At 34.5% G+C, this 25,920-nt stretch overlaps 5 protein-coding genes across 8 annotated transcripts; 2 read left to right on the top strand and 3 right to left on the bottom strand.

The window, feature by feature from the left end:
- Positions 1 to 1,998: 1,998 nt before the first annotated feature.
- LOC106334667 (ras-related protein RABE1c-like) lies at positions 1,999 to 4,092 on the bottom strand. 4 transcript variants are annotated; one of them, XR_001268655.1, is made up of 8 exons: positions 3,759 to 4,092; positions 3,442 to 3,542; positions 3,198 to 3,250; positions 2,999 to 3,096; positions 2,843 to 2,905; positions 2,663 to 2,755; positions 2,401 to 2,540; positions 1,999 to 2,325 (listed from the first exon to the last, which is right to left on the bottom strand). XR_001268655.1 is itself a non-coding variant. In XM_013772987.1 (7 exons), the coding sequence occupies exons 1-6, from the start codon at positions 3,823 to 3,825 to the stop codon at positions 2,508 to 2,510; spliced, it is 450 nt and encodes a 149-aa protein (XP_013628441.1). In that variant the 5' UTR covers positions 3,826 to 4,092; the 3' UTR covers positions 1,999 to 2,325; positions 2,473 to 2,507. The 4 variants fall into 4 exon arrangements, 1 of the variants encoding a protein (XP_013628441.1); XR_001268656.1 differs by having other exon boundaries at positions 3,764 to 4,092; XR_001268654.1 differs by lacking the exon at positions 3,198 to 3,250 and having other exon boundaries at positions 3,764 to 4,092.
- A 2,606-nt stretch (positions 4,093 to 6,698) lies between these two features.
- On the bottom strand, positions 6,699 to 8,837 carry LOC106334665 (cycloeucalenol cycloisomerase). Its single transcript, XM_013772985.1, has 8 exons — positions 8,653 to 8,837; positions 8,447 to 8,577; positions 8,281 to 8,364; positions 8,127 to 8,168; positions 7,926 to 8,036; positions 7,659 to 7,850; positions 7,402 to 7,499; positions 6,699 to 7,155 (listed from the first exon to the last, which is right to left on the bottom strand). Exons 1-8 carry the CDS (start codon positions 8,783 to 8,785, stop codon positions 6,978 to 6,980), a joined length of 969 nt encoding a protein of 322 aa, XP_013628439.1. The 5' UTR covers positions 8,786 to 8,837; the 3' UTR covers positions 6,699 to 6,977.
- A 4,401-nt stretch (positions 8,838 to 13,238) lies between these two features.
- Positions 13,239 to 14,763, top strand: LOC106334666 (adenylate kinase 3). The gene is made up of 6 exons (XM_013772986.1): positions 13,239 to 13,499; positions 13,654 to 13,799; positions 13,886 to 14,005; positions 14,077 to 14,244; positions 14,335 to 14,424; positions 14,496 to 14,763. The coding sequence occupies exons 1-6, from the start codon at positions 13,388 to 13,390 to the stop codon at positions 14,595 to 14,597; spliced, it is 738 nt and encodes a 245-aa protein (XP_013628440.1). The 5' UTR covers positions 13,239 to 13,387; the 3' UTR covers positions 14,598 to 14,763.
- A 52-nt stretch (positions 14,764 to 14,815) lies between these two features.
- Positions 14,816 to 17,600, bottom strand: LOC106334664 (probable aspartyl aminopeptidase). Its single transcript, XM_013772984.1, has 10 exons — positions 17,418 to 17,600; positions 17,138 to 17,273; positions 16,765 to 17,046; positions 16,593 to 16,665; positions 16,218 to 16,319; positions 15,968 to 16,123; positions 15,624 to 15,797; positions 15,479 to 15,553; positions 15,253 to 15,393; positions 14,816 to 15,169 (listed from the first exon to the last, which is right to left on the bottom strand). The coding sequence occupies exons 1-10, from the start codon at positions 17,491 to 17,493 to the stop codon at positions 14,948 to 14,950; spliced, it is 1,437 nt and encodes a 478-aa protein (XP_013628438.1). The 5' UTR covers positions 17,494 to 17,600; the 3' UTR covers positions 14,816 to 14,947.
- Positions 17,601 to 20,175: 2,575 nt separating this feature from the next.
- On the top strand, positions 20,176 to 23,149 carry LOC106328503. Its single transcript, XM_013766957.1, has 7 exons — positions 20,176 to 20,933; positions 21,296 to 21,466; positions 21,565 to 21,663; positions 21,916 to 22,038; positions 22,134 to 22,271; positions 22,346 to 22,678; positions 22,775 to 23,149. Exons 1-7 carry the CDS (start codon positions 20,253 to 20,255, stop codon positions 23,000 to 23,002), a joined length of 1,773 nt encoding a protein of 590 aa, XP_013622411.1. The 5' UTR covers positions 20,176 to 20,252; the 3' UTR covers positions 23,003 to 23,149.
- Positions 23,150 to 25,920: the final 2,771 nt, after the last annotated feature.

The following is a 25,920-nucleotide window of genomic DNA, read 5'->3' as shown; positions in this document are numbered from 1 at the left end:
GGAATTGATATGATCGAGTGACGCGTGAAATGATGCTAATATTATATGATTTTGTTTTGGATCTGAAGGAATTGTAAAATTTTATCCAGAATCTTTTAGATAATGAATTGAATTTTTTTTTTAATTACTTGATATGGAAAAGCTGTCTAAAAGTAAATTTGAGCGGTAAAATCGATACATGGTTTGTTAAAAAGCACGGAACAAATTGAGTTCCCTTTGGACATCAAGAATCTCCCACAAGAAACTACAGTCTGGTGTGTCTCCCACAAGATGATCCTCATAACGCCACCAAGAAGATGTCGCCTCAATGACCTGAAACACCATTGCACTGATTGATTTTGCTATAATCAGTTGAAAAAAATTTTAAGCTTCGTTTCAACATAGAAAATCAACACCCAAAGTCATCCGGCCAATTTCACACTTCATGATTTTCATTATCTATAGTTTTCATTTTACTTTCTTTTGCTCTGTTACAATTCTTCCCCATCAATATTTCTTGATCCTTTAGATTGCTTGGACGTTTAAATTATTAGTGGCTTAAACAAACTACATGTCAGGATTGTAGATAATATTACATTTTTTAGACAGCTGGTTAAAGGAAAAAAAGCATAAAAATATAAGGTTGTAGATTTAGGGGAAGGTCCATTAAATTAGAAAAAACTATTTTGAAAGAAAAGTTATAAAACCAAACATATCTACAATTTGGCCAATTAAACACCATAACTGTTGGGGAAAAAGAAACACCATAACTAAAATTTAATTAATTTTTGTTCATTCTACTCGTCACTTTATATATAACTAGGGTAAAACCCGCCCTACGGGCGGGTATGCAAGTGAAAAGCAATATAAAAATATTTTAAATTTTGAGACATATTTAAAATATTTAGTTTACTCTTAAAGTAATGTTAACATTCACAAATTATTTTGTTACCTTTTTACAAATCATAGACTTAAAAAGAAATTTTACTTTTAATCATGTAACTATTTTATAATTATAATAATAAATAAACCAAACTATTCGAAATTATGATTAAATTTCAGCACATAAAATATGAATTATTCTTTTCTTATACATTTTCTTTTGAATTTACTGTTAATATACTTTTAAAAAAAAATCTATTGATTTTACTATTATGAGAGAGAACCTTAACTATAATATGCTTTATTGTGAGTAGTGCAGAGAATTCATATATTTTGTTTAAAATTTATTATATATTTTTAAATAATAATTGCTTATATATTATGTATGAATCATTATTTTTGTTGATCTTTTATATGTTACGATTAAATTTTTTGAGGTCATGATATCCAACCTAAATTTCATTGCGTTGTATATCTGGGCTATGTTCTACTCTAAATTGACAGTGTATATCTTTCATATGTTTTTTATTTATTTTAGGTTATCTACTTTTATTTCTGTTTATATGTTTTTGTCAAGTTGTTTAGTTGATACTCATACTATAATATCCTTTTCTAAAAAATACCATTCTTTATGTTTTATGAAAGTAGTAAAATAGATACATGTAATAAGTAGTGAGTTTGTAGATTTATAGCCTTCTCTAACATGTTCTCAGAACCTTTTTCTTCGGTGAGATTATAGTCTGTTTTTAGAATTTAATTTGGTTGATGTCTATACATTTTCATGAAAATAATCAATGTTCATATTGTTTTTGGTAAATAGTTTTTCTAAATTTACAATTTTTACAATTCAAAGATACCATAAATGACTATTTTCTGAATTTATTAACAAATGAGTGATTACATACAAATTATTTAAATGGTATTTTTATTTTTATATATTATTGATAAATCAGATAATTTTAATAGTATCTAGAATATACTATTCAATTTTAAGTTTTTTTTACTTTTTAAGTTGGATATAAGATAATAATATATGTTTCTGATATTTGATATGGGAATAATAATAAGAATTTATCTACAAAGTTTGGTGTAACTAAACTTTTTTTTGTTTGAGTATTGAACTATTTTATTACCTTATAAAGTAATGGTTCAATAGATTGATCTAAAGAATTGTAGTGTAACATATAATGTCAGAAAAAATAAAATATAAACATAAGAAATAGCATCTTCTCCGGAGTATTATGATTTTCAAGTACACTATTAGATGTTGTTTTTCTTATATCTTCAAAGTATCATTCGGTGAGTTGAGTACATTCTTTCCATTAGAAGAAACCTGTGATCTAGGTCAGTGATCTCACATGATTTGGTTGGTCAAGATGTCCTCCAGACCCTCCATTGGGGGGCTTGAATATAGGCAGGCGAGTCTCCCCTGAACATGGAGTCAAGTAACCCTACATACCATCACTGCAAGCAGTTCCAAGAACATCATGAAACAGATTGGGGAGAATTTAAGAGTTGCAAGTATAAAATCAAACTTACCAGCTAACTTAATACTCATCCACTATGAAGTAGAAAAATATGAGAAAGTTTTGTTTCTTTTAAATTATGAACCTTAGCTCCTGTCTGACGGTGCTACGAAGAGCATGTCACAAAAACAACCGGTTACACTTCTTTTCATCCTGCAGAAATAAAGAAAAGCACTTGAAAGACAATCATTTAAGAAAACAGAGCCTGATCTAAAGGTAATTACTAAAACATTAGAGTGACGTGTTGGCACCTTTACATTTTTATTTATTCTTACCTCTGCTCTCGAGTCAGTATCTGTGAGTCTCTGCTTAATGTCCTTTGCTATCGAGAAGAAAACCTCTTCCACATTTAAATTTGTTTTGGCACTCTGTCATGTGAAATGACTTATTAGCCACACAAGCAAACAAATAATCAATGGAGTTTTATAAGTTTTCATGATATATGTTTGGCTTACTGTTTCAAAGAACTTGATTCCATATTCATCAGCAAGTGCTTGACCCTTTGATGTTGGAACAGCCTGAAACAAAAAAAATGTAAACACTATTAATATGATTAGTCGTGAATCAGGAAGTGGTAAGGTAAGCGTGAATGAAACTCCTGTGCACTGTACCCTCTTGCTCTCGTCCATATCGGCTTTGTTCCCTACCAAGATCTTGTTGACATTATCCGAAGCGTGCTGTTCGATATTACGAATCCAGTTCCTAATATCTGCAATAAGGTCAAGAAAACAGGTCCAGAACAGAGCAAAAAATGTTAAAATCAAAGATGTTATGCTTAGACAGAAGCAAAAGTTACTGTTAAAGGATTACTCGTCTGTTACATCATACACCAGCAAAATGCCAATTGCCCCTCGGTAATAAAGCTGCAAAGGAACTTATCAGTTTAAAAAAAAAAACTAAATATCCTCAAAGCATCATCCATAGCATTAAGTAGACTGCACAGAAAAATAAAAAAAAAGAGATCCTTTCTGATAGTGACTCTTAATCCTCTCTAATTCAGTTTTCAGTGGGACAACGTATGCTAAGAACACTGTTAGAACGAAAGTACACTGACCAGTGGTGATGGTTCGAAAACGTTCTTGACCAGCAGTATCCCAAATCTGGAGCTTGATGTGTTCAGTATCAAGCTCAATAGTTCTTATCTTAAAATCAATGCTGCATTAAAGCCAAATGAAAACATACGAAACTCAGTGAGAAACACATGCATCACAGTCTTTAATCTCTTAACATAGTTGAAGAAATACACATTTGAATCCAGTAGGAGTATATCACAGAAAATAGATTAAATCATCTTGAGGACATAAACGAACAAAATTGAGGAGAAAGTGATCTTTAAAAAGAAGCATATCGGGTCCGAGACTAAGTACCCACCATACCCGCGAGTATATGGATCTGGTTCATCATTCTTCGTTGAGTCCAAGATCAAACCCAAACCCATCTTTCCCTGCTCGTGATTCAATCACTTGATTTCCGGATCAGCCGGTGACGGAAAGTCTTTCCACCACGTTTGAATCTCGCCTCCACGGTTGAAAAACATAGGGCTGACTTCTATTCTAAAAAAAAGATCGATGAATTAGCGATTTTAGAGGAATATAGACACCGCCTTGCAGAGATCGAAGAAGAAAAAGACTCTTGGATTCATTGTGGAAGAAGAACCAAACCCTAAAAAAATTTACGGCTGGTCTGGCTGTCCGTGAAAAGCAGAGTTTAAGAAAACGTTTATTGAACGTTGAGTTTTATTTAGGGACGACACGTGTCACGATTATATGAACCGAGTTTCCTAGCTGGATGCTGAACTGGATGGCCTAGGAGGGATTCAAACCCTTCTTTATATATAAAGATTTCCAATAAAAAAGTTTCAATGCTAAAAATTTTGATTTGCATAAGACAGACGTAAAGAGACTCAAGTTAGTTTGCAGATGAATTATCACAGTTTCTTTTCAAGTCATATGATTCGATCACTCCTATAAAAATCAAGGTAAATCAGCTATCTTTATATTTCATGGTTGATTTTTTGGGTTATGTCTAAGTGTGATCAGTTTCATGTTGCAGGTTTATTTTAAGGAAATAAAGAAGAAATCATTTTCTGTAATTAAAATAATTTCTCATCTTTTTCTTTACTGTATCTTTATTTTCAAGTTGACCTTTGAATGGTGAGAAACTTACAGAGTTTTTTTTTTCTTGTAACTGAAAAATTACAGAGTTAGCAATGGCTTTCCGATAGAATATAAAATCGGATTCAAGATAGCTAATTTACCTTGATTGATTGGTTGATAAGTACTCATACTTTTAGAATATGAGGCTCACCTGTACTAATCATTTTATGCTAATTACAGAATTAGCAATTCTTTCTTTACTTTCCACTGAAAATATATCAGAACTAGCAATCATTCAACTAGGCATGGGCATTTCGGGTATCGGTTCCGTTAGGTTCAGGTATTTCGGTTTTCGGGTAGTTCGGATAGGGGCTAGAAGATCCATTTAGTACTTGACCTATTTTCGATTCGGATCGGATAGTTTCGGGTTCGGTTCGGTTCAGATAGTAAATGTAGGAACCGGAAAATATCCGAAAAAAGTTTGGTTCTCATTTAGATCCGGTTCGGGTTCGGATAGTTCGGGTAGTTCGGATAATTTGGATAAAATATCAAATAATTAGGATGATTTAGATAAAAAAAAAATGTGGATATTTCAGATAAAACTATATATCTGGATAGTTTCGAATACTTTTGGGTAGTTTGGATACTTTATAATAATTTAGTTATCCTCAACTATTTTTAGATACTTTTAATAGAATTTTAAATTAAAAATATATATTTAGTGATGTTATATGTATATATAATTAAAATTTTTATATATTCGGATAACCGTTCGGTTCTCGGTTCGGTTCGGTTATTTCGGATATAAAAATATAGGAACCGTTCGGATATTTCGGTTACGTTCCGGTTATTTTGCCTAGGCCTACATTCAACATGGTTGGTTTAATTACATCGATAATCTCATACATCTCTTTCACTTGATTCGGTAACTATGGTATGCTGATTTCTTATTTACACTCTTCACTTTTGTACATCCACCTGTTTTACATTAGGCCAGAGAAGCCTAAGCTATCAAATGTGCCTCTGTTATTAGTACCCCTCCAAGAAGACATGACCAAGTTTAGAATTTAGATGTACTGCGTTTCCTGACAATACTGTGATCAAAGAGGAGGGGATGCATGGGACGATACTGGGATGATTTTTCTTGGAATATCATCGAGTTGTTCCCTTGTTTATTGAAGAAGTGGAGGTAGTCTGTAGGCGGTCATGAGTCCTTCAAGTCATTCATTAGTAGCCTTTGTTACTATGTCTTGACAAACGATTGATTGCATCAAGTCGATGATAGTGGTTTGGTTCATGGGAGCTTTAGGCAGATGCACTATCATAGGAGGATCAACTTTCGTTTGTTTAGTGTTATCTCCTTGAGGTATGTAACGTCATCGTAGATCTTCTTGTCGTTTTCTTCTAATTTCTTACAGACAGCAGCAATAGTTAAATACTTAAATCTAAATTTAGCGTACTTAGATAAAGATTACAAATTCGATGGTGAGTTATTTGAAAACGTTTATTGCAAAAATCGTGAACGTTTACAAGGAAAATATAACCGAAATCGGCCAAAGGAGTGATAAAAATAACTTTAAGAGTTATGATCTATATAAACCATAACCTTGTTGTTTGTGAATGCGCATCCTGTAGGGACTTCGTGATGTCCAAAAAAAAAAAGTAGGGACTTCCTCTCTATTTATAAAGAAAAACCGGCTAGGTCTTTTCCTTTTACTTTCAACCAACTTTTTTTTCTAAACCGGTTTACGTTGACACAGAACCAAGATCATTATTTGATGGGCCTTGAAGACAGAACAAACCCCATCACTAGCACTACTTACTAGTTAACTTTCAGTTGCTCCATTATCACACGCACTATTTTCATTTCTAATTCTTGACTCAAGAACACCCAAATGATACGACTGTCGCAGCCACAAGTCCTATGAGGGATCCTTGCAAGAAGGAACAATCACACAAATTCAAAGTAGTGAAAAAAATATATACTCTCTTAACGTGTTTACAGTGGAATATCTATAGTGGTTTCAACTTAAAATACAGACAAAAGACTGTAACCGTAAAAAGGCAAAAAGTAGGTGTTTTGATGAATGTTTATGTCCAAAGATCTTGTATGTCTTCTCAATGTCAACCAAATACATCTTCTACGAAAAAGTTGATGTGAAATTATGATTTGGTTATAGTAAGAAAAGCCCTTAGCTGCTTCATGCGATGATACTTCACCAGTTATGAACCAATAAATTGATTTCACAACAACAACAAAAACTTCCATTCTGTTCGGTTAAATATGATAACTTCAAGGTTTCGTAACCAAAATATAACAAAGAAAGCTGAAGAAAAATATAACAAAGGCAAGCAGTCAAAAGGAATAAGAAAAACCTCAGAAACATTACCAAAAAACCTCGCATTAATTTCTTTCCGTAAAGTGTTTACGGAAACTCTTTCTCAGGTTTCTCTATCGGTCCATGACTTGGTCGAAGCAGCCATGAATTACCATTCACCGGGAGAACCATGGTAAACCAGACTGAAGGCAGTTTTGTCCCTCCGGTAGGGGAACTATAGGTCCCAAGAAGAGACGCCACAGATCAAGAATGATCGTTACCAACATAGCAGCACCTAAAGCATCAACAGCCACACGTGACAAGTCCCACTCATCGCTTGGTTTCTCTCCCATCCTACAAAACCCCACCATCAAATGAAAAGCATATGAAAAAGGAGTTTATGTATTCTCAAAACAAATAAAAGAACAAAAATTTGTATAAGAATGGTAGATGAAGAAAAATCCAGAGATGATAACACTAAGACCACCTTTGATACGCAACAGTCTTGGCACTATAAAGATCCAGTGCTACTATGAGATTAAAAAAATCAACAAACTAAGAATATATATATGAAACTATATGTTTGAGGCGTTTCATTACCTGAAGAACATTGGGAAGCTGACAATGAAGTAGATGGCATAGAACAAACATCCAACTTTGTACATGGCACTTCGGTCCACAAACTCATAGTAAGGAAACTGCACATGTTTAAAAAAAAAGAAAAAAAAAAGAATGATTTAAGTATCATTTGACCTTTAACCAGATATAAGCTATCACTTGATCAGGCACGAAGTAAGTTGGTTTTTATGCTAGAAACAAAAAAACTAAAGATGTAATCTTCTCTGAGCATGTCATACATTGGCAATAGCAACAGTCTCCAGGTAAGCAATGAAATAAGAAAGCGCCAGAATCCAAGCAGCCTCAAAAGACCATCTAAGAGAATCTGGTAAACCAGCAATGGAATGTCGTAGCCTTCGGAGAGTGATGTTGGACGCAACGTGGTAAAAGAGGAAGCAAGCATGCGTCATGAAGAATGTTGTGTGAGGCACCTGTTGGACACATGCCATGATGAGCTCACGGAAACAAGATAAAGGAGGACAAAGCCGAGGTTTTGTGCTAATTACGTTATTCATTTTCCAGGACGGGAATGTATAGGAGGCTCCAAGAACTTGAAAGAAATAGTGAGTCCAGAAGTAGTTTCCCACATAGCTGAAAATAATTATCCAGAGATTCGCCTGTGGTAGAAACAATAACTTTACTAGTAATAAATAAAGCTATGGATGAGACTGAGACTGAGACTGAGACAGGGAAGAAAAAACGCTTGCCTTAACCCAGTAACGGTCCTTCCAGGGTAAGCTTCTGTCGGCCTGAAGTAAAATGCATAAACTATGTTAAAGAAGTGGAGGGTAAGCATGGTCGTATACAAACCAGACATTAGCTTATAGTTGAAGAAGCAGTGTTATGAACAAAAGGATGTACCTTTCCAACAAGTAACATGGGTATGAGGAAAGCGGGAAGAGCTGAAACCAAGGCGAGAAGCAGATACTCCAGCTCCGTGAATGTCTGTTCATGAATATGAATAAAAGATTCCATTTTTTAATCAAAGAAAAGTGAAAGATTCCAACTTTTAATAAAAGAAGGGGACCTCGTAGAGCTTGTAAGGAACAACGATGCCCAAGGAGAGAGTGAGCCAGAAAGGAGTGTAGAAGAGGAAGAAGAGCTCTCCCCATCTCTTGCTCGGGTTCGCTGCCAACCACAAGCTCCCTGAACTCGTTCCTATCCAAACCCATTTTTATGTTAATGAGAATCGGGTAAAGAAGATGAGACGCTGAACGAGCAGATTGCGATTACCTGACATAGTAATAATCCCTGTGACGATAATGGCTCCGCCGGATCTGGAGAAAACGATGGTTGACTTAAAAGAGAGAGTGCGAGTGTGCGAGAGAGGTTCCTCCTTTGTACGAGCAATCAAATAAATCCTCATTGAGACTGCTGACGTGGCACATGTACTCTCGTGATTTTGACGAAAACTAGATCCGCTCTCTCATTTTAAGATTTATTTAATCATTTGTCACATCATCACTCTACGGACCATTCTCTCAAATATTCTAGTTTATTTTTCCTCTTTTTAAATAGGCATTCTATTTAAATTGAGAATAAATTAATTAATATTAGGTTATATATAATGAGTATGTTGAATTAAATATTCAACAGTTGAAAATAGGTGCAATGTAGATTCATTCTGTTTGAATGTATTCAACTCGTTGAATATGTATAAATGGTGATGTACAGGGTTGGATTGCTTCATTTTGAACCACAAGAGAAAGATGGAAAATGAGTAATTTTCGTTTTAATGATTGAATTGGCACACATGTTATTACATCATTGGTTGTCTAAATTTTATAAATTTTATTTCATCTCAATTTTGAGATTATTTATCTTTTGCCAAATAATATTTTTTTAAACAAATTATATAATCATTTGATTATACAATGATTTCCACTCATAGTTTGGTCAATTACTCTGACATTAAAGCAGATGACTTGCTCAGTTTAGATGAAAAAGGCTTAGCACCCAATAGAGCCGACATGACAAATGGAGGAACCAAGGTGGAAAGTCACATATTAGTGGTTGTAACATTTCCCTTCTTCTTAGTATTCTCGGTCGCCATATCAAACCAGGATGAATCACGATGTAAGAAGCTTGAATTTGATACATAAAGTAGTGGAGAATCACTAGGAAGTAGAATAAATCTCATAGGAGTTAGGATGGAGAAGTTATCCCCCATTCAAATCGTTTGATTTTTTACGAGATTTCTTAGGGGAACTAGCGGCAGAATCTATTATCTCTCTCGGAAATCAGTTTATAGTCAGCGTGTCGTAGCCGCCTCTTTGATCTACAACAGTTAGATCAAGATTTTAAATGGAGTAAAAAACAAAAAACAAAAAGTAAAAACTACGATTGATTAGAGCCCTATGAATCTTCCACACAATAAAAGGAAGGACTTAGAAAGACAATCGGCGATGGTTCGTTAGAGATTACCGCTGGCGTGAAAAACGGTGGGAAAGACGTTGAGAAAGGAGAGGAAATCAGAGACGAGGGAGGTCGTATTCGCCATGGTGTGGTGTGGATCTGCGATGTCACTCACTGCTAATCCAAAAGAGACTGACTTGACTCTCTTCAACTTAAAAACATGAGGAGACTGCTTACTTGGATTCAACCAACTTATTTTGGAGCAATTGGATTCAACCAGCCCTTTTTTGAAGCAACAGGATCCAACCAGCCCTATGGACAGATAATTAATTAAACTAAATAATCTAACTATGTTTTAAATTTTGATGAAAATTTTGATTTTTTTAATTTATGAAAGATTGCTTAAAATACTCTTAGACTGTCTACCACTTTTCCTAAGTATAATCAATTGAAAAAACAAAAGATCCAGAGACAAAAAATAGAGATGTATGTTAGCTTTAAAGAACCTAGAATGTAGGTGGTTAGTATAGAAAACTTAAGATTTAGACATTCATCTATTTTTTTTCTATCTATCCTATTAAAAATGAAGTACAAATGGAGAATAACCCTTATTCATTTTAGTATTTACAGCTTTTGCCACTGATATTATCTATTTTTTTTAAAATAAACTTGAAATTAATAATAATTAATGAAAACAATTATTTATGGAAAATCAATTTTAAACTTAACTCCCTCAGCGATAGGAATATTCACATCAAAATCAACCACATATTTTGCATAATATTAGGGCTCTAATATGCACATGCATCAAAAAAAACATCAAGTTATAAATAATTTTTTTAAAAATTACTTTGTTATATATAAAAAAAACAATTATATAAATAGAGAAATGTACCTGCACGGGCTTGGTCCATGACATTCTTGGAATTAAAGCCTACTCCTCTTAATATTATTTTATGGCCCTTTATAATTATCCACACTTTGTTTATATGGTTGTTAATACACTTTGAACATGTCCAAAATTTATAAGTGTACAAAATATTTTTTATAACATATTGTAAATGACTGTTAATTTGAAAAAAAATACGGCGTATTATATTAATAAGATATTTAAATCATATAAAAATATTTTAAAATGTTAATATAAATTTAATCCGACACAGTATATCAATTCATAAATTCACGGTGCTTTTAAGTATAGTTAGGTGTTTTTAAGTATAATTAGGTGTTTCGTCCATGCATGAACATTTTGTAATCATTTTGTAAATGATTAATCTAATTATCAGTAACTTTAACCACTGTAATTTTTAACGTGAGAGTTTGAATGCGAAAAATCATTTCACAATAATACTATAATTATATAATTGATCCAACCAACATCCAATAAGAAAAATATATAACATAATACAATAACAAAATATATGGTCTTAATAATATTTACATATATCCGTAACCAAACATCCGCGCGGGCGCGCGGCTCAGAATCTAGTGCTTCTTTAAAGTTCATGAATCTTTGTACGATCTCTCGTGTAATTTGTTCAAACTTATTCTTGTCGTGACTGATAAAACATCACCGTGAAACTTTAACATATTCATTGTTTTCCTTTTTGTGTTGGTATAATTTTTATACTTCGTAAATAGAGATTTGGTTCATTTGATTATACAATGATTTCCAATTACTCTGACATTATCGCAGACGACTTTCTCAATTTAGATGAAAAAGGCTTAGCACCCAATAGAGCCGACATGACAAATGGAGGAACCAAGGTGGAAAGTCACATATTAGTGGTTTTAACACTTCTCTTCTTTTTAGTATTCTCGGTCGCCATGTTTGATTTTTTACGAGATTTCTTTGGGGAACTAGCGGCAGAATCTGTTATCTCTCTCGGAAATCAGTTCATAGCCAGCGTGTCGTAGCCGCCTCTTTGATCTACAACAGTTAGATCAAGATTTTAAATGGATAGAAAACAAAAAAAAAGAAGTAAAAACTACGATTGATTAGAGCCCTATGAATCTTCCACACAATAAAAGGAAGGACTTAGAAAGACAATCGGTGATGGTTCATTAGAGATTATCAATGGCGTGAAAAACGGTGGGAGAGGCGTTGAGAAAGGAGAGGAAATAAGAGACGAGGGAGGTCGTATTCGCCATGGTGTGGTGTGGATCTGCGACCTCACTCACTGCTAATCCAAAAGAGACTGGTTTGACTCTCTTCAACTAAAAAAACATGAGGAGACTGCTTACTTGGATCCAACCAACCCTTTTTTGGAGCAATTGGATTCAACCAGCCCTTTTTTGGAGCAACATGATCCAACCAGCCCTATGGACGGATAATTAATTAAACTGAATAATATAACTATGTTTTAAATTTTGATGAAAATTTTGATTTTTTTTAATTTATGAAAGATTGCTTAAAATACTCTTAGACTGTCTACCACTTTTCCTAAGTATAATCAATTGAAAAAACTTAACCGACTTGGAGGGACTATATAAACCAAGATTGAGATTCTAAACAAAGGATCCTGAGACAAAAAATAGAGATGTATGTTAGCTTTAAGGAACCTAGAATGTAGGTGGTTAGTATAGAAAACTTAAGATTTAGACATTCATCTACTTTGTTCTATGCTTCTTTAAAGTTCATGAATCTTTGTACGATCTCTCGTGTAATCTCTCTAGTGTAATCTGTTCAAACTTATTCTTGTCGTGACCGATAAAACAACACCGTGAAACTTTAACATATTCATTGTTTTCTTTTTTTGTGTTGGTATGATTATCGCATAAAATCTTGTTCCCTGAAAGGTTACGTTTTTCTATAAAATTTTGATTATGCAAGTTTTGCCTCCGAGAAGTGCTAATGACAAGAAAATAGAGTGTCTGAGACAAAACTAGTGATAGTGTTAGAAACAAATGCAGATAAAAGCAAACCCTCTTTATCACATGAGGAAACTTGGAGCAGCCCAGGGAGTTAAATCGCATTATTATTTGGAACAAATTCTAATATAAATAGAGCTTACATACATTCTCGTGGAAATTAAGATCTTCCAAAAATAAGCGTTTGATTTGAAAAGTTATTAAGGCTGTATAGTTGACAAAAAAAAAATGAAAACATATGCAATTGTAATACCAAGTGCATACTTTTGGTGTAGATACAAAAATTAATAAATAATGTTCTTTTTAAAAATGTCAAATTTATGTTTTGTTAACTTGTGTTGGAAAATTATTTTTAGCTCAATCAAATATTATAAATGCTGATTTCTATAATTAAAAAGAAATTGGTGCAGCATAAAATATTAAGAATCATGGAAAAGGCAGTGAGCAAGAAACATTAAATAACATTTGTAAAAAGAAAAAAAACACATGCAATGATGAAAATGTAGGATTGTAGATGTAAGGAGAAGACTCGTTTTCAAAGTAGGGGGTCTCACCAACCCCAAGGTTGTTCGAAAGGCATGTGTCGTAATTTCATGTAAAGAGAAGGGTGATATCATGAGAAGGGTATTAAGAAAAGAAAAAGGTGTCGTGGGAGATAAACGCAGCTTTGGGGCATTGGAAGCATCGAATCTACATGCACTCCAGAGAAGACCAAATCTAATTCCTCAAGAAAACGACGAACATGGCGAATAGCAGTGTAGATATGGAAGACATTCAGACAGTCGATCTCATGTCAGAGCTCCTCCGTCGCATGAAGTGTGCCTCTAAACCTGACAAACGTCTCGTTTTCATCGGTAATTCAACTGCCACTGTAAATCATCTCCTTGTTTGTTTCTGAATTTCGCATGAAGTTTTGGTCTAGGCTCTTTTCTTTTGTTTGTCTAGAGATCTGTGTGATGTTTGTAGCTTTTTTATGAGGAAACTAACCGGAGAGAGGGATATGGTTAGGCCCACCTGGTTCAGGAAAAGGTACGCAGTCTCCGGTCATAAAGGATGAGTTCTGCTTGTGCCATTTGTCTACCGGTGACATGCTTAGAGCTGCTGTTGCTGCTAAGTCCCCTCTTGGTGTCAAGGCGAAGGAAGCTATGGACAAGGTCAAGAAAACAAAACAAAAATCTTCATTATGTTTGTATCACTTTAGGTGTTAAGTTTTGATTGAATCATATATGGTTTGTTCCAGGGAGAGCTTGTTTCTGATGATTTGGTTGTTGGTATCATGGATGAAGCAATGAACAGACCCAAATGTCAGAAAGGTTTCATTCTTGATGGCTTCCCTAGGACCGTCACACAAGCTGAGAAGGTGTCTGTCTGATTTTCTTTTATGTGTATTTGTAAATATTCTGATTCTGGGTTTTTTTCTTTTTCTAAAAGCTTGATGAGATGCTTAATAGAAGAGGAGCTCAGATTGACAAAGTGCTTAATTTTGCAATCGATGATTCGGTTCTTGAAGAAAGAATTACTGGAAGGTGGATTCACCCTTCAAGTGGAAGGAGCTATCATACCAAATTCGCACCTCCTAAAGTTCCTGGAGTCGATGATGTAAGTCCAAACATATCTTTCTCATTTATCACACCTTAAACGTTTTGCAACATAAGTGTGATATCTCTGTTGTCTTTCACTGTTGTTTAGGTGACTGGAGAGCCATTGATTCAACGTAAAGATGACAATGCGGATGTTCTTAGGTCAAGGCTGGATGCATTCCACAAGCAGACGCAACCGGTATGTCTCCTTAGAAAAGTATCTGAACTTGAGAAGAGTATTGGAGTTTTGATTTGCTGTTGTGGTTGCAGGTTATTGACTACTACGCGAAGAAGGGGAATCTGGTGAACATACCAGCAGAGAAGGCTCCGGAAGAGGTTACCAAAGTGGTGAAGAAGGTTGTGTCTGCATGAGAACTGTAATAAATTTGGCATGAGAACTGAGTTCTGAATCTCTCTTATGTTTGTTTTCTTTTTGAATAAATCTCCTGAGGTTTTTGTTCTCCTGGAATGTCTTCTACTTGAGAGCAAACATTTTGCTGCAGCTTTTGTGCAGTGTTTTCACTAAATTGTTTGTTACCGTCTAATGAGTAAAAAAAAAGAAGCAAAATGAAATGAGAGTTTAATAAGGAACTTGTGAGATAAACCAAAGCGTCTTTCTATTTATTGTAAACACCAATTTATTGTAAACACCAGTTCTAAAACAAAGGATGAACGATTTTCTTTAGTTCAAACTTAACCAAGCAATAAAGATTAAGAAGCTCTCAAACGTCGACAGTGAGTTTGGCGTCAAGGTGAGTGAACTCTTGGAAGAAAGCTTTGAAGTGCTCGTATGAATGCTTCACGTCGTCCGCAGCACACATCTCCCGGATGCTATGCATCGAGAGCTGTGGAGCTCCAACATCAACCGTCCTTATCCCCACACTGCTTGCTAGGATTGGACCAATGGTTGATCCGCAACCCATATCATTACGTACCACAAAATCCTGCCAATTTTTCATGTTCATCATACGCGGTAGTAACTTAGAACATCTTCTGGATTGCTCTAACAGGCAAATCATATTCATACCTGGACAGGGAGATTATGTTTCTCTGCTATCTCTCTGAACACAAACGAAGTTACTGCATTGGTTGCGTAACGTTGATTTGCATTGTGCTTGATGACAAGCCCTCCATGCATCTTTGGTTGATGATTCTCTTCGTGTTTGTCCTACAAAAGAAAAAGCGAAACAGTAATGCACTGAAGGAGAGGCATCAACTTACTTTATGTGCATGACAAGGATACAAATGATTACCATAAAGTTTGGATGTAAAGCATGAGCCATGTCAGCGGACACAAGCAAGCTTTTTTGAATCGCTTTCTTGAGCACCTGTAACGATTAAACAACTGTGAGTGGCGAGCTACACTAAACAAAATGTTAATACTAGAAGGGTTGCTACCTTAGCGTCAGAGCTGAAGCAACTTGTGATGTGTGACATAGCATCAATCATGACAGGGGATCCAGCTCCTTGCGCTGAGTTGGAACCAACTTCTTCGTGATCAAATAATGCCACCATTCTTACTCCACTTTCTTCCTCTAGGTCACTTCCAGAGGACGTTGCATCTATAAGTGCCTATGTACAATGTTCAAATGTCAATTGCATTCATAAGGGTTACGCTTTAGATATATACATTTCAAACAGATAAATCGAGCACCCAGAAGATGTTTACTGACAAGAAACAACTATTCATCAACTCATTCAGCAGCATTATTAAAAAAAATCTCGTATTCACGAAGACGTACCTTTAGAGAGCAAAATGACATGCAAAGATTGTCCAGCCTTCCTGAGAAAATAAATTCTTTTGCTGCACCACCTAGAATGCTTGGCTGAGTGTCACATACTTGCAGCTCAAATTCGCATATCTCATCAGGATTACAACCCAGTGCATTTGCAATGATCTAAGAGATTAATAAAGAGGACTACTTGATTACTAAACCAGAACAAGATCTAAAATTCAAGAAGAAAACCATAAGGTCTATATTTCAACTAGACCTCCATTAGAAGTGGGTGATGCTTTGATTTTGAACTACTTTCAGTACACTTTTTTCCTCCATCCTCTTCACCACCTTCTGCTGGCACTTTATTGAGCTCCGCCTTAACAGCACAATGTAAATAAAATTCAAAAAGACGCAAAGAATTCACAACTGCTGCAAATATTACAAAAATGATTTTGACTATCATAGATAAATATGGTTGATATGCAAAGGAAGATGTGATATGATCTCAGGAAATGGTTGATATGCAAACAAAGGCTTTAGAAATACTGAATGAAAGAAAACTTAACAGAGGTTATTAAAAAAAGAAGTAAATGAAGAAGAAGTGTTGTTTGTTGTGAGCATCACAACATAGCAAGCATTAAAAGAGCACCTTGATAGCCGTTGCGAGTATTGGAACAAGGTGCGTCTGAGTGTTTGGCTTAAAACCTTCACTGTTCACATTCCTGTCCACAAGGCAAGGCGAAACGAAACATACTTGCACAAGCGAGAAATATATAGTAAGCTTACTGCAAGCTAAATAAAAAAAAAAGTCCGCATGTTACCTGTCCAAGTGAATGGCCAAGGTAGGAATCCTCATGATAGGATCCTCAATCCTGACAAGACGATGAGAATAAGAGACAGAACCCGCCTTGTCCTCTTTGACAATAACACGTCCAGCAACAGTCAGGTCACGATCAAACCAGGTGTACCAAAGGCCACCTCCATAAGTCTGAACACCAACCTCCAAGCATCCACCTTTGGTTACCTTAGAAACAGGCTTGAGTTTGAGGCAAGGGCTATCAGTGTGAGCACCTATTATATGGAATCCGTTTCCAGCTTCGTATCTGTTCACAAAGATTAAAAAAAAAAACTTTAGATCGATAAATAAAATCATTTCATGAGTTTGGTTACAATAAAAGAAAGAAATGACGGTACTTTTTGCCAACAGCAAAAGCAACGATGGTGGAGTAGTTCCTTGTGAAGAAATACTTTTTGCCGGCTTCGAGTTTCCAGTCATCTCTCTCGGAAATCTGTTCATAGCCAGCGTGTCGTAGCCGCCTCTTTGACTCATCTACAACACTTAGATCAATATTTTAAAAGCAAGGGGAAAAAAAAGGTAAAAGCTACGATTGATTAAGAGCCGTGCGAATCTTCCACACCACAGAAGGAAAGACTTAGAAAGGACAACAAATCGGTGATGGTTCGGGGAGATTACCGACGGCGTGAAAAGCGGTGGGAGAAGCGTTGAGAAAGGAGAGGAAATCGGAGACGAGGGAGGTCGTATTCGCCATGGTGTGGTGTGGTGTGGTGTGGATCTCGCTCACTGCTAAATGCTAATCTGAAAGAGACCGGCTCTCTCTCTCTCTCTCTCTCTTCAACTTAAAAACACTGAGGAGGCTGCTTGCTTACATGGATCCAACCAGCCCTATGGACGGATTAACTATATTTTAACTTTTGATGAAAATTTTGATCTTTTTAATTTATGAAAAATTGCTTAAAATACTCTTAGACTATCTACCACTTTTCCCAAGTATAATCAATTGAAAAGAACTTTAACATTTGGATTTAGAGTCTAGGTCATGTTCGATTTTGTATTTGATGCAAAATGTAGCATCTAAATACAACAATTAGATATTACATCCGGATATTATTTGTTTTTATAGTTAGTATTTGCATTCAGATGTAACATCTAGATGTTGAATTTATTGTTTTTTTCATAATACCATTTGAATATTAATAGTTAAATAAACTAAAAAGTACATTGTTTTATATTATTAACAATAAATTTATTATAATATTCAAATAAATATATCTAAAATTAATTTTGCAGGGGGTTTACGGAAAAAATGATTTTTTTACTGATTTTAGCAGGAAAACACCATTTTACAGTTTTAGTGGAAACACACACGATTTCTTTTTATGGGTTTTGGCGGAAAAAATGATTTTGTTGATTTTAGCGGGAAAACACGATTTTACGGTTTTAGTAGAAACACACACAATTTCTTTTAATGATTGGAAACATGATTTCTGATTTTGATTGGAAAACGTGATTTTACAATTTTTGACGGGAAATACACAATTTTTTTTAACGGGAAAACGAGGTTTTCTGGTTTTGGTGGGGGAACACAAGATTTTTGGTTTTGACGAAAATTTTCAATTTTTGGCTGAAAAGTGGAATTTTAAGGTTTTAACGGAAATTGCAATTTTATGGTTTTGGCGAGAAAACAAAATTTTACGGTTTTTGGGATGAAATTACTTTAACTACAAAATTTATAGAAATGGCCAAGTTTAAAAAAAAATTGCTTGTGGTATTTTTATGGCAAGGACCGGTAGTATTTGGAACCACCTATTTACTCTTTATTTAAGCTTAGATTTGATCCAATGTTAGACTTGTATGTTCGAAATTTATTACCATATCAAATATCTTTATATTTCATTTAAAACATTTTTTGATAAGTAAAAAATGATTTCACTTCTTTGCCGGAAATCCAAGCATTTTAAATAGTCTTTTTCTAACGAGATTTGAATTCGAGCGGCGGAATGCCTACTAAACATTCATTTACCATTGGACCAACATCTCGTTGATTCATTTAAAACATTTATTTTAATCAATTTTATCTTAATTAAACCATAATAATCAGATATATAAAAAAATGTAAATGATCAAAAAGATCCACCGCGCAGCGTACATTTTTTTTTTTTTAGGTAAAACGTAGCTTACATTATTATTACCTAGTTTTAAACTTAACAAGATGAAACTTGGAAAAAAATCCTACCAAATCATCAATTAAATAAACCCTTTTAAGTTGATTGGTTTCATGGTGGTTCTTATCCACCTAAATACATACCCTCAAGTTACAATCAAAGAGCAAATTTATCTCAATCAATTAATGTAACAAAAAATTGCTCTTTTTGATAAAAAAAAATTCTGAGTTTTTATCAAACTTATTTAGAAATATTTCATATTTTTGTACTTGTAGAATTAAGGAAAACGAGAAGACCATTTTCAACTTCTTTTGCTATTTTTCTATTTTTGCTCTTTTCTTGCTCAAGTTCTTTTCTATAATCTGAAAATCAACAAGAAGCAAAGACTTTTCGATGTTAAAAGAAAAAGCAAAGACTTTTCGATTTAAAGGTATATAAAACTCTTGGTGTAACATTATAAAACATTAAGACATTTACATAAGAATTTTGACACATGGTCTAGTAGTACTTTAAAGTAAGTAAATCTCTTACAAAATTTGCAAAAATATTAAATCTACAAAAATAAATATTCAAAAAGACTGGTTAAAACTGAGATTTACAATTATATTTTTAAAAGGAGCTCATGTTTATTTATTTTTGTAGATTCTTTTATCATTTTCTATCATTAATGATTTTATAATTTTGGATAATGTTTTAACCAATTTTCTTTTGAGGATCACGCAGTAATATCATAAATTTTAATAGAATTTTGGTGCTGTAAGATTTTGATTCATTTAAAAAATGAATTTGAAAAATTTGAATTAATTTGAAATTATAAACTAAATTAATCTTTTGACAAAAAAAAAACTAAATTAATCTTAAATAACAAGAGTCAGATATACTTAGATGAAAATATGAAATATCCAACGATTGTGAGGTTAAGCATGTGCACACACATACAAACATATTAAATCCCCAAAACAAGCTGGTGTTATAGATTTCCTTAGTTCTACAAGTACATAAATGTTTTAATATTTATAAATAAATTTGATAAAAATTCAGAATTTTGATTTTGCTTTTGCTTTTGCTTATAGATTTCATCGTTAACTTGTTTAGCCGAGGATTATCGGCTTTAAGATTAATTAAGGTTTAGGGATGTATGGTCAATAATCTTGTAATTATTATCCCAAATTTAAATAAAGATATACGAATGATAAAATAAAATAAAAAATGGATATTATTAAAATTCGAATTGATTGAAAGTCCAAAATTGAATTAATTGAGCATATGCATATGATTCCTCGAACAGCTCAACAAAATTCAAAATGTCGAATCATCCGCTCCTCTTCCTACAGTAGTGTCCTCCATGGCGACTTCCGTTCTCAATCGAGCGACCACACTAGCTAAATCTTCCGAGAGCGGCGAGGACTCCTCTTACTCAACACGGAGGTCCATCCCCAGGAGGCACCGGAGCTTGAGCCGTTTCTCCCACCGTACGCCGGATCCAAACGCCGACGCGACTCCGATGAGAAAAGGAAAATTCGTAAACACCGTGAGAGGTTCCGGATTCGGCGAAATCAGCCTCGACGACTTGGCCGTCGAGTTTTTCGAGTCCTTCTCCAGCGAGAGCGGGCTCAGCAGCAGCGAAAGAGGACGATCTGGCTCGAGGAAGTTCAGCGGCGGAGGAGGAGGAGTAGGAGACGCGGCGGCGCATTCGCAGAGGCGCGGGCGGTCTGTATCTAGGGCTGGCTCTAGTGGTAACGGTGGCTTACGGAGGTTGGATGCGGACACCGAAAGCTCGAGACGGCGGAGGTCGTTGTCTAGAAATCAGTCGACGAGAGAAATTACCGGTAAGAGTGGTGGATTAGATACGGGAAGGAGCAATTCGAGCCGGCGACGGTCGGTGTCTAGACAACCGCCGCGGGAGAGGGTTAACTCCGGCGAGAATGCAATTAGGGGTAGGGCAATTGGGGCAGATCGGGGAAAGGAAAATTCGAGGCGGCAACGGTCGCTTTCTGTTGTCCGCCGCCGGATTGACAATTCCGAGGTAAAACACACACACTCACAACTCTTATAGTTTCTCTCTGGGCCCTCTTGTGTGGTGTGTTGTGATATGATCTATTAGGAACTTTTTAACTTTTTAGTTATAAAGTGAACTTTTTTAGGATGAAGCTATAATTATCACTCCATAACGATTTTTTCAGCTGTAATTATGTGACAACTTTGTAGAGCAACATGACCATACTTGTTATACATATTTATGTTTTGTAATAATATTTTACGAATATATCGGTTCGGTTTGTCTTCTGGCTTTGCCATCTTCAAACAGTAGGAGTAGCGTATGAGTATTTTCACTGTTGTGTGTATTTGGCTTGTTGATGTGAGCAATGATTTGTATTTGTGAAACAGAGTGATGGAGATCAAGTGCAGCATTCAAGCAATTCAAGCGACTTGAAGAAGAGTGTCATGAGTGGAAAGAGTCTAAATGGTGGGTCTGGCAAACCTGCAGCTTCGGATCACAGACAAGGTCCTAGGAGGTCTCTTAGTCAAAATCCAATCAAATATCATGATGGCTACTCTGTAAGTCACTTGTTTTGCCCATGGACGTTTCTCTTAGAGGCTTGGTTAATTTCTCTGTATGATTCTGTGCTGAAAATGCTTTGTTTGTGATGTTACAGAGTCATTCTTCTGCAGTCACAGATGATGAAGGAAAGGAGTCCAGCTCGATCAAACATGGAGCTGAGAGGATAATTAGGACCGTTTATGCCCAAAATAAGGTTTGTGGGATCCTTTGTCTTTCGTTAGCTTACTTAGTTTAATAAGGTTGGACGACCACTCTCTGTTCGAAACCAATCCAGGCCTCTTAAAAGAGCAAATCTTTCTGGATATTGCTTTTAAAGTGAGAACATCTGAGTGAAATATGAGAATGGATGATAGAAATTGAGCAATATCGTAGACTGTTAATTGATGTATTGGCTACGTCCCTGTGAAACATGATTCTCGTCTTTTAATGAACGATGTTAATACAGGTAACACCTAAGAAAAGAGAATCTTTGGGAAACTCTGAGTATGGTTCCCAGCGAAAATCCCATGATGATCACCATGCTGCTATATCCACATTTACGAAAGGTTATGCAACAAAATTGCAAGAGGTACAACTTTTCTTTGTGCTTATATTTGATAGCCTCTTTCATTGAGGAGTCAACGACCAAACACACAACACATCTTTTCTCCTTGAATTTGGCAGTCTGAGGAGCGCAAGCGAGATTTGTTGGCCGAGATAATGTTGGAGGAGCAGCGTGGTAGGGAGCTCTCTGTGAACTTGAAAGAGTTGCTCATTGAAAATAGCTCTGTAGCTGATGAAAAGCCTTCAAGGATGCGGAAGGTAAGCATTACAATTCTCAAGTCCAACTTGGTTAGATTTTTTTTTGCTTGTAACATGTTTTTGTTTTATTACAGAGGAGCAAGGACCGGAGCAGGAGGTCGTCCATGTGTTTGACAGATGAAGCAGAGCAATTCATCGACGAATTCATTTCGAACATAGAAGACACAGACTTTTCATCATTTGAAGATGAGAAGAGCGAAAGTAGTTCAAGTTTCGGGTTGGTCAAATCACAAAGCTCTCAAAGCACCACTGTTCCAAAGAGTGTTCCTGTTGAAATGGACGGTGTTATGCTTCCTTGGTTGCAATGGGAAACGCCAGATGACACTTCTGCTGCACTGACATGCCTTAACAAGTTACCCCACACGCCAAATGCAAAACTTTTTGTATGGGAATCTGATCCATCTCAGGTAATAATGTTGTTTTTTATGCACAGACAATGCTGCTTACGAGTCCAGAACTATGGGACGGGGACAGTTTCTCTGACATGAATGTTGTCTTGATAGGATGCATCGACAGGGCAAGGGACGAGCAATGGTACCATAAGTAGCAGAGGAAGTTGGAGCCCGTATGAGTCAGCCACAAAGACTGTGAGTCCCTTGAGAAGACTAAAGATAGATGTGTCTGACTATCTGAAGCGACCTAAAAGTGCGGATATTCTAAATGAGACGTGGAAGCTAAGGCACAGAATCAGTTCAGGAAATCTTGTCCTCTCTAGCCGCTCATTGATCTAAAGCTTCGTGACAGCAAGCAATTGTAGGTCTTTTTAAATGTTTCATTTATCGTGCTTTAACCACAAAGAGACAACAAGACCATGTATAGTATTTTATGGTCCTTGTTCATGACAGAGTTGTCTGACTAATTAAGCGTTTTAAATTTAACTAGAGCTTTTGTCGGCGCTACGCACAGATTATTTAATAAATATTTTTGTTTTTTAATATTTTCTTATATATAAATAGTATTAATGATCTCTTTGTTGACTATTGGTTCAAATCATTTTTAAAAAATATTTAACTTTGAAATATCAACAAACATGAGGGACATCTCTAATGATGTGGAAAGTAATGAAACATTAAATTAGAAAAACAATTTGGTAAACAGAAAAGTTAGCTGAATGTGGAGAAAATCAATTTATACAAATTTGAAACAATTTTTAATGTTAATACAAATGGTAAATTTTTTATTATTTATTTATAAACACATCATATGCTTTTAACCCAATTCGGATTCATGATCAAACCGGTAAATCCGGTGATGATATGTAGTCCAGCTTGGGATTTTATTAAAATCTGTTATTTAAAACTCGCTACACATTCAAAAATTCTTTAAAACCTAAGACTTGATGAATGACTTTTTTAGTTTTTTAAACTAATTGATTTTTATATTTTCTTTTAATCATGTATAATATTCACTAATGTATTTGATTTTTGATTCTTTAGCTTATGATGAAAATTTCACTATGCATCTAAAAATGAAGTGAATAAAGATGAATATAACCAAAACTAATTAATGTGATTTGTTATTAACTTTTTGTTATATACAGTATTACAATTTGATGTTTGCTTCTTGTTCGTTTTTTATTTTATATTCACATTATAAATCTAAATAGTTTTTAATATTGATTTTGGTATATTTTTATTATATGTTCTAATTCCTAACTTGTTACAAACACATTTCCATATTTTTAAATTTTTCTTTTGATATTTTGTATGTGAAATAAAGATAAATTTTAAATATTTTACAATGTGATTTTTTCTAGTATTTTCAGTAGTTATATATAATTATATAGTAAAAGCAATTAAATTATTGAGCATCCGGTCGAATCGTTGACCCGATAATCCAAAAAAATAGTCCAGTTCAATTCAGAATTAAAAACATTGCATATAACTTTTACTATCTCCATTATTATGATTTTTTTAGAACCCAACGTGATTTAAACAACTAAACATATGCATAGTAGTTAATCACATTTGTTTGATTGTGTTTATTTTGAGGTTTCTACTGTTTTATTACTTGATTAAATCATATGTTGACTGTACAGTATTCATAATGTTTCACCACTTATATAGACAAAATCAAACATCAAACATTTTCTAAAAAATAGGAAAATGAGTTTTGTTTTATTTTTCTGATTTAGCCATTTTTCCCGAGACAAATCATTTTTATTTTATTTTAAAGAGAAGTAAGGACATCTACATTAAAACATCTCTAAGTTCACTCTATTTTCTCATCTAAAATAGAGTTTAGAATAAAAAAACTCCAATTGTACTCTATTTTTTATTCTAGAATGGATTAAAAATAGGTTTATCCTATAAATAGAATAATTTATTTATTTTTTATTCATCATTTTATTTTCACTCAAAAATATAGTACTATTGGAGTAGAACTCAATTTTATTATAGATTACTCTATTGATGAAAAAATAGAGTGAACCATTGAGGATGGTCTTAGTAAGCATTTCATAAAATATCTCAACTATAATAAAAAATAAAAGTATCACAATAATAAAAAAAAGTCAAACTAAATGAAAATGAGAAGAAAATGAAGAGAGAATGTAAGAGTTGTACTATATTGATGAAAAAACTCATTTAATAGTTGTCATATGCTTATCAGTCAATTTTCAAAATATTAAAATTATATATAATTGAATTCTTATTTGGCATGTAAAAGCTATTTTAGCCAGCTCTTGAGCATTTTTTACTTTAATTAAATAATTTGGTATTCCAGAGAACAAATATGATTCAATACTGTAATCTAATAAACGCACATCAACGTTTTATCAATCTTATGTTATTCATATACGACGAAGATACAATATCAGGAAATTATTTATTAATTTATAATTCTAGAAACAGTTACATATGTTCATCAAATATATTTTAAGTGCTCGGTCAAGAAATGGAAACATATTTTAAATTATTTTTGATTTGAAATAATTTGAATAAAACTGTTTACATATGTTGAAACTTGAAACTAACTTATACCATTATCTTGAAAGACCACAGCAACATTCTTCAACTTGAAACTGCACATTCAGGCGTCCTTTCAGATCTTGTGGGGAGCGCATATGTAACTGGTTGTATGAATCTTTCAACACATAAGCTCAGCAAACACTTATATGCAATGACTTTTACCTTTCTTGTTTTCAAAATCCTTCAACCTTGGTGCCTTAGATTCAGAAAGGGACTTCTCTAGTAATCTTGGATTTCGCCTATCAAATGAATTCATAATTCGCCTATGCTTCACCGCAAACTTTGCAACTGTACGGGAAGCCTTCGATTTTTCAAGAGAAGCTACACTGATTTAGAAGATGAACTATGGCGGACTCTCCATCTGTCACATTTGTATGATCCTGCTGTAACATTGACAGAGTTTGAATTTTGTTCACATATATACAACAAAGATAACCACAATAAGAGGTAGGATATGAACCTCTGAGTTCCTGAAGACAGAGGGGACAAAGGAGAGACCCCAAGGGCATGATCACCGAGGTTTACATTGGATACGGGTTGTTGTAGCTGCAGTATGATCCAGCTAAAACTCAGTCATGCGATACACTGGGTATGTCCTTGCCAAGGGGTCTAATACCGCATTTAGTCTTTTCACAGTGTTTTGTTCCTCGTGTTCTGCTTTCTATTCGGTTCCAAATATT

Source organism: Brassica oleracea, chromosome C3 (genome assembly GCF_000695525.1).
Source record: "Brassica oleracea var. oleracea cultivar TO1000 chromosome C3, BOL, whole genome shotgun sequence".
In the NCBI taxonomy this organism is placed as follows: domain Eukaryota; kingdom Viridiplantae; phylum Streptophyta; class Magnoliopsida; order Brassicales; family Brassicaceae; genus Brassica; species Brassica oleracea.
This window is presented reverse-complemented; position numbering and strand designations above follow the sequence as displayed.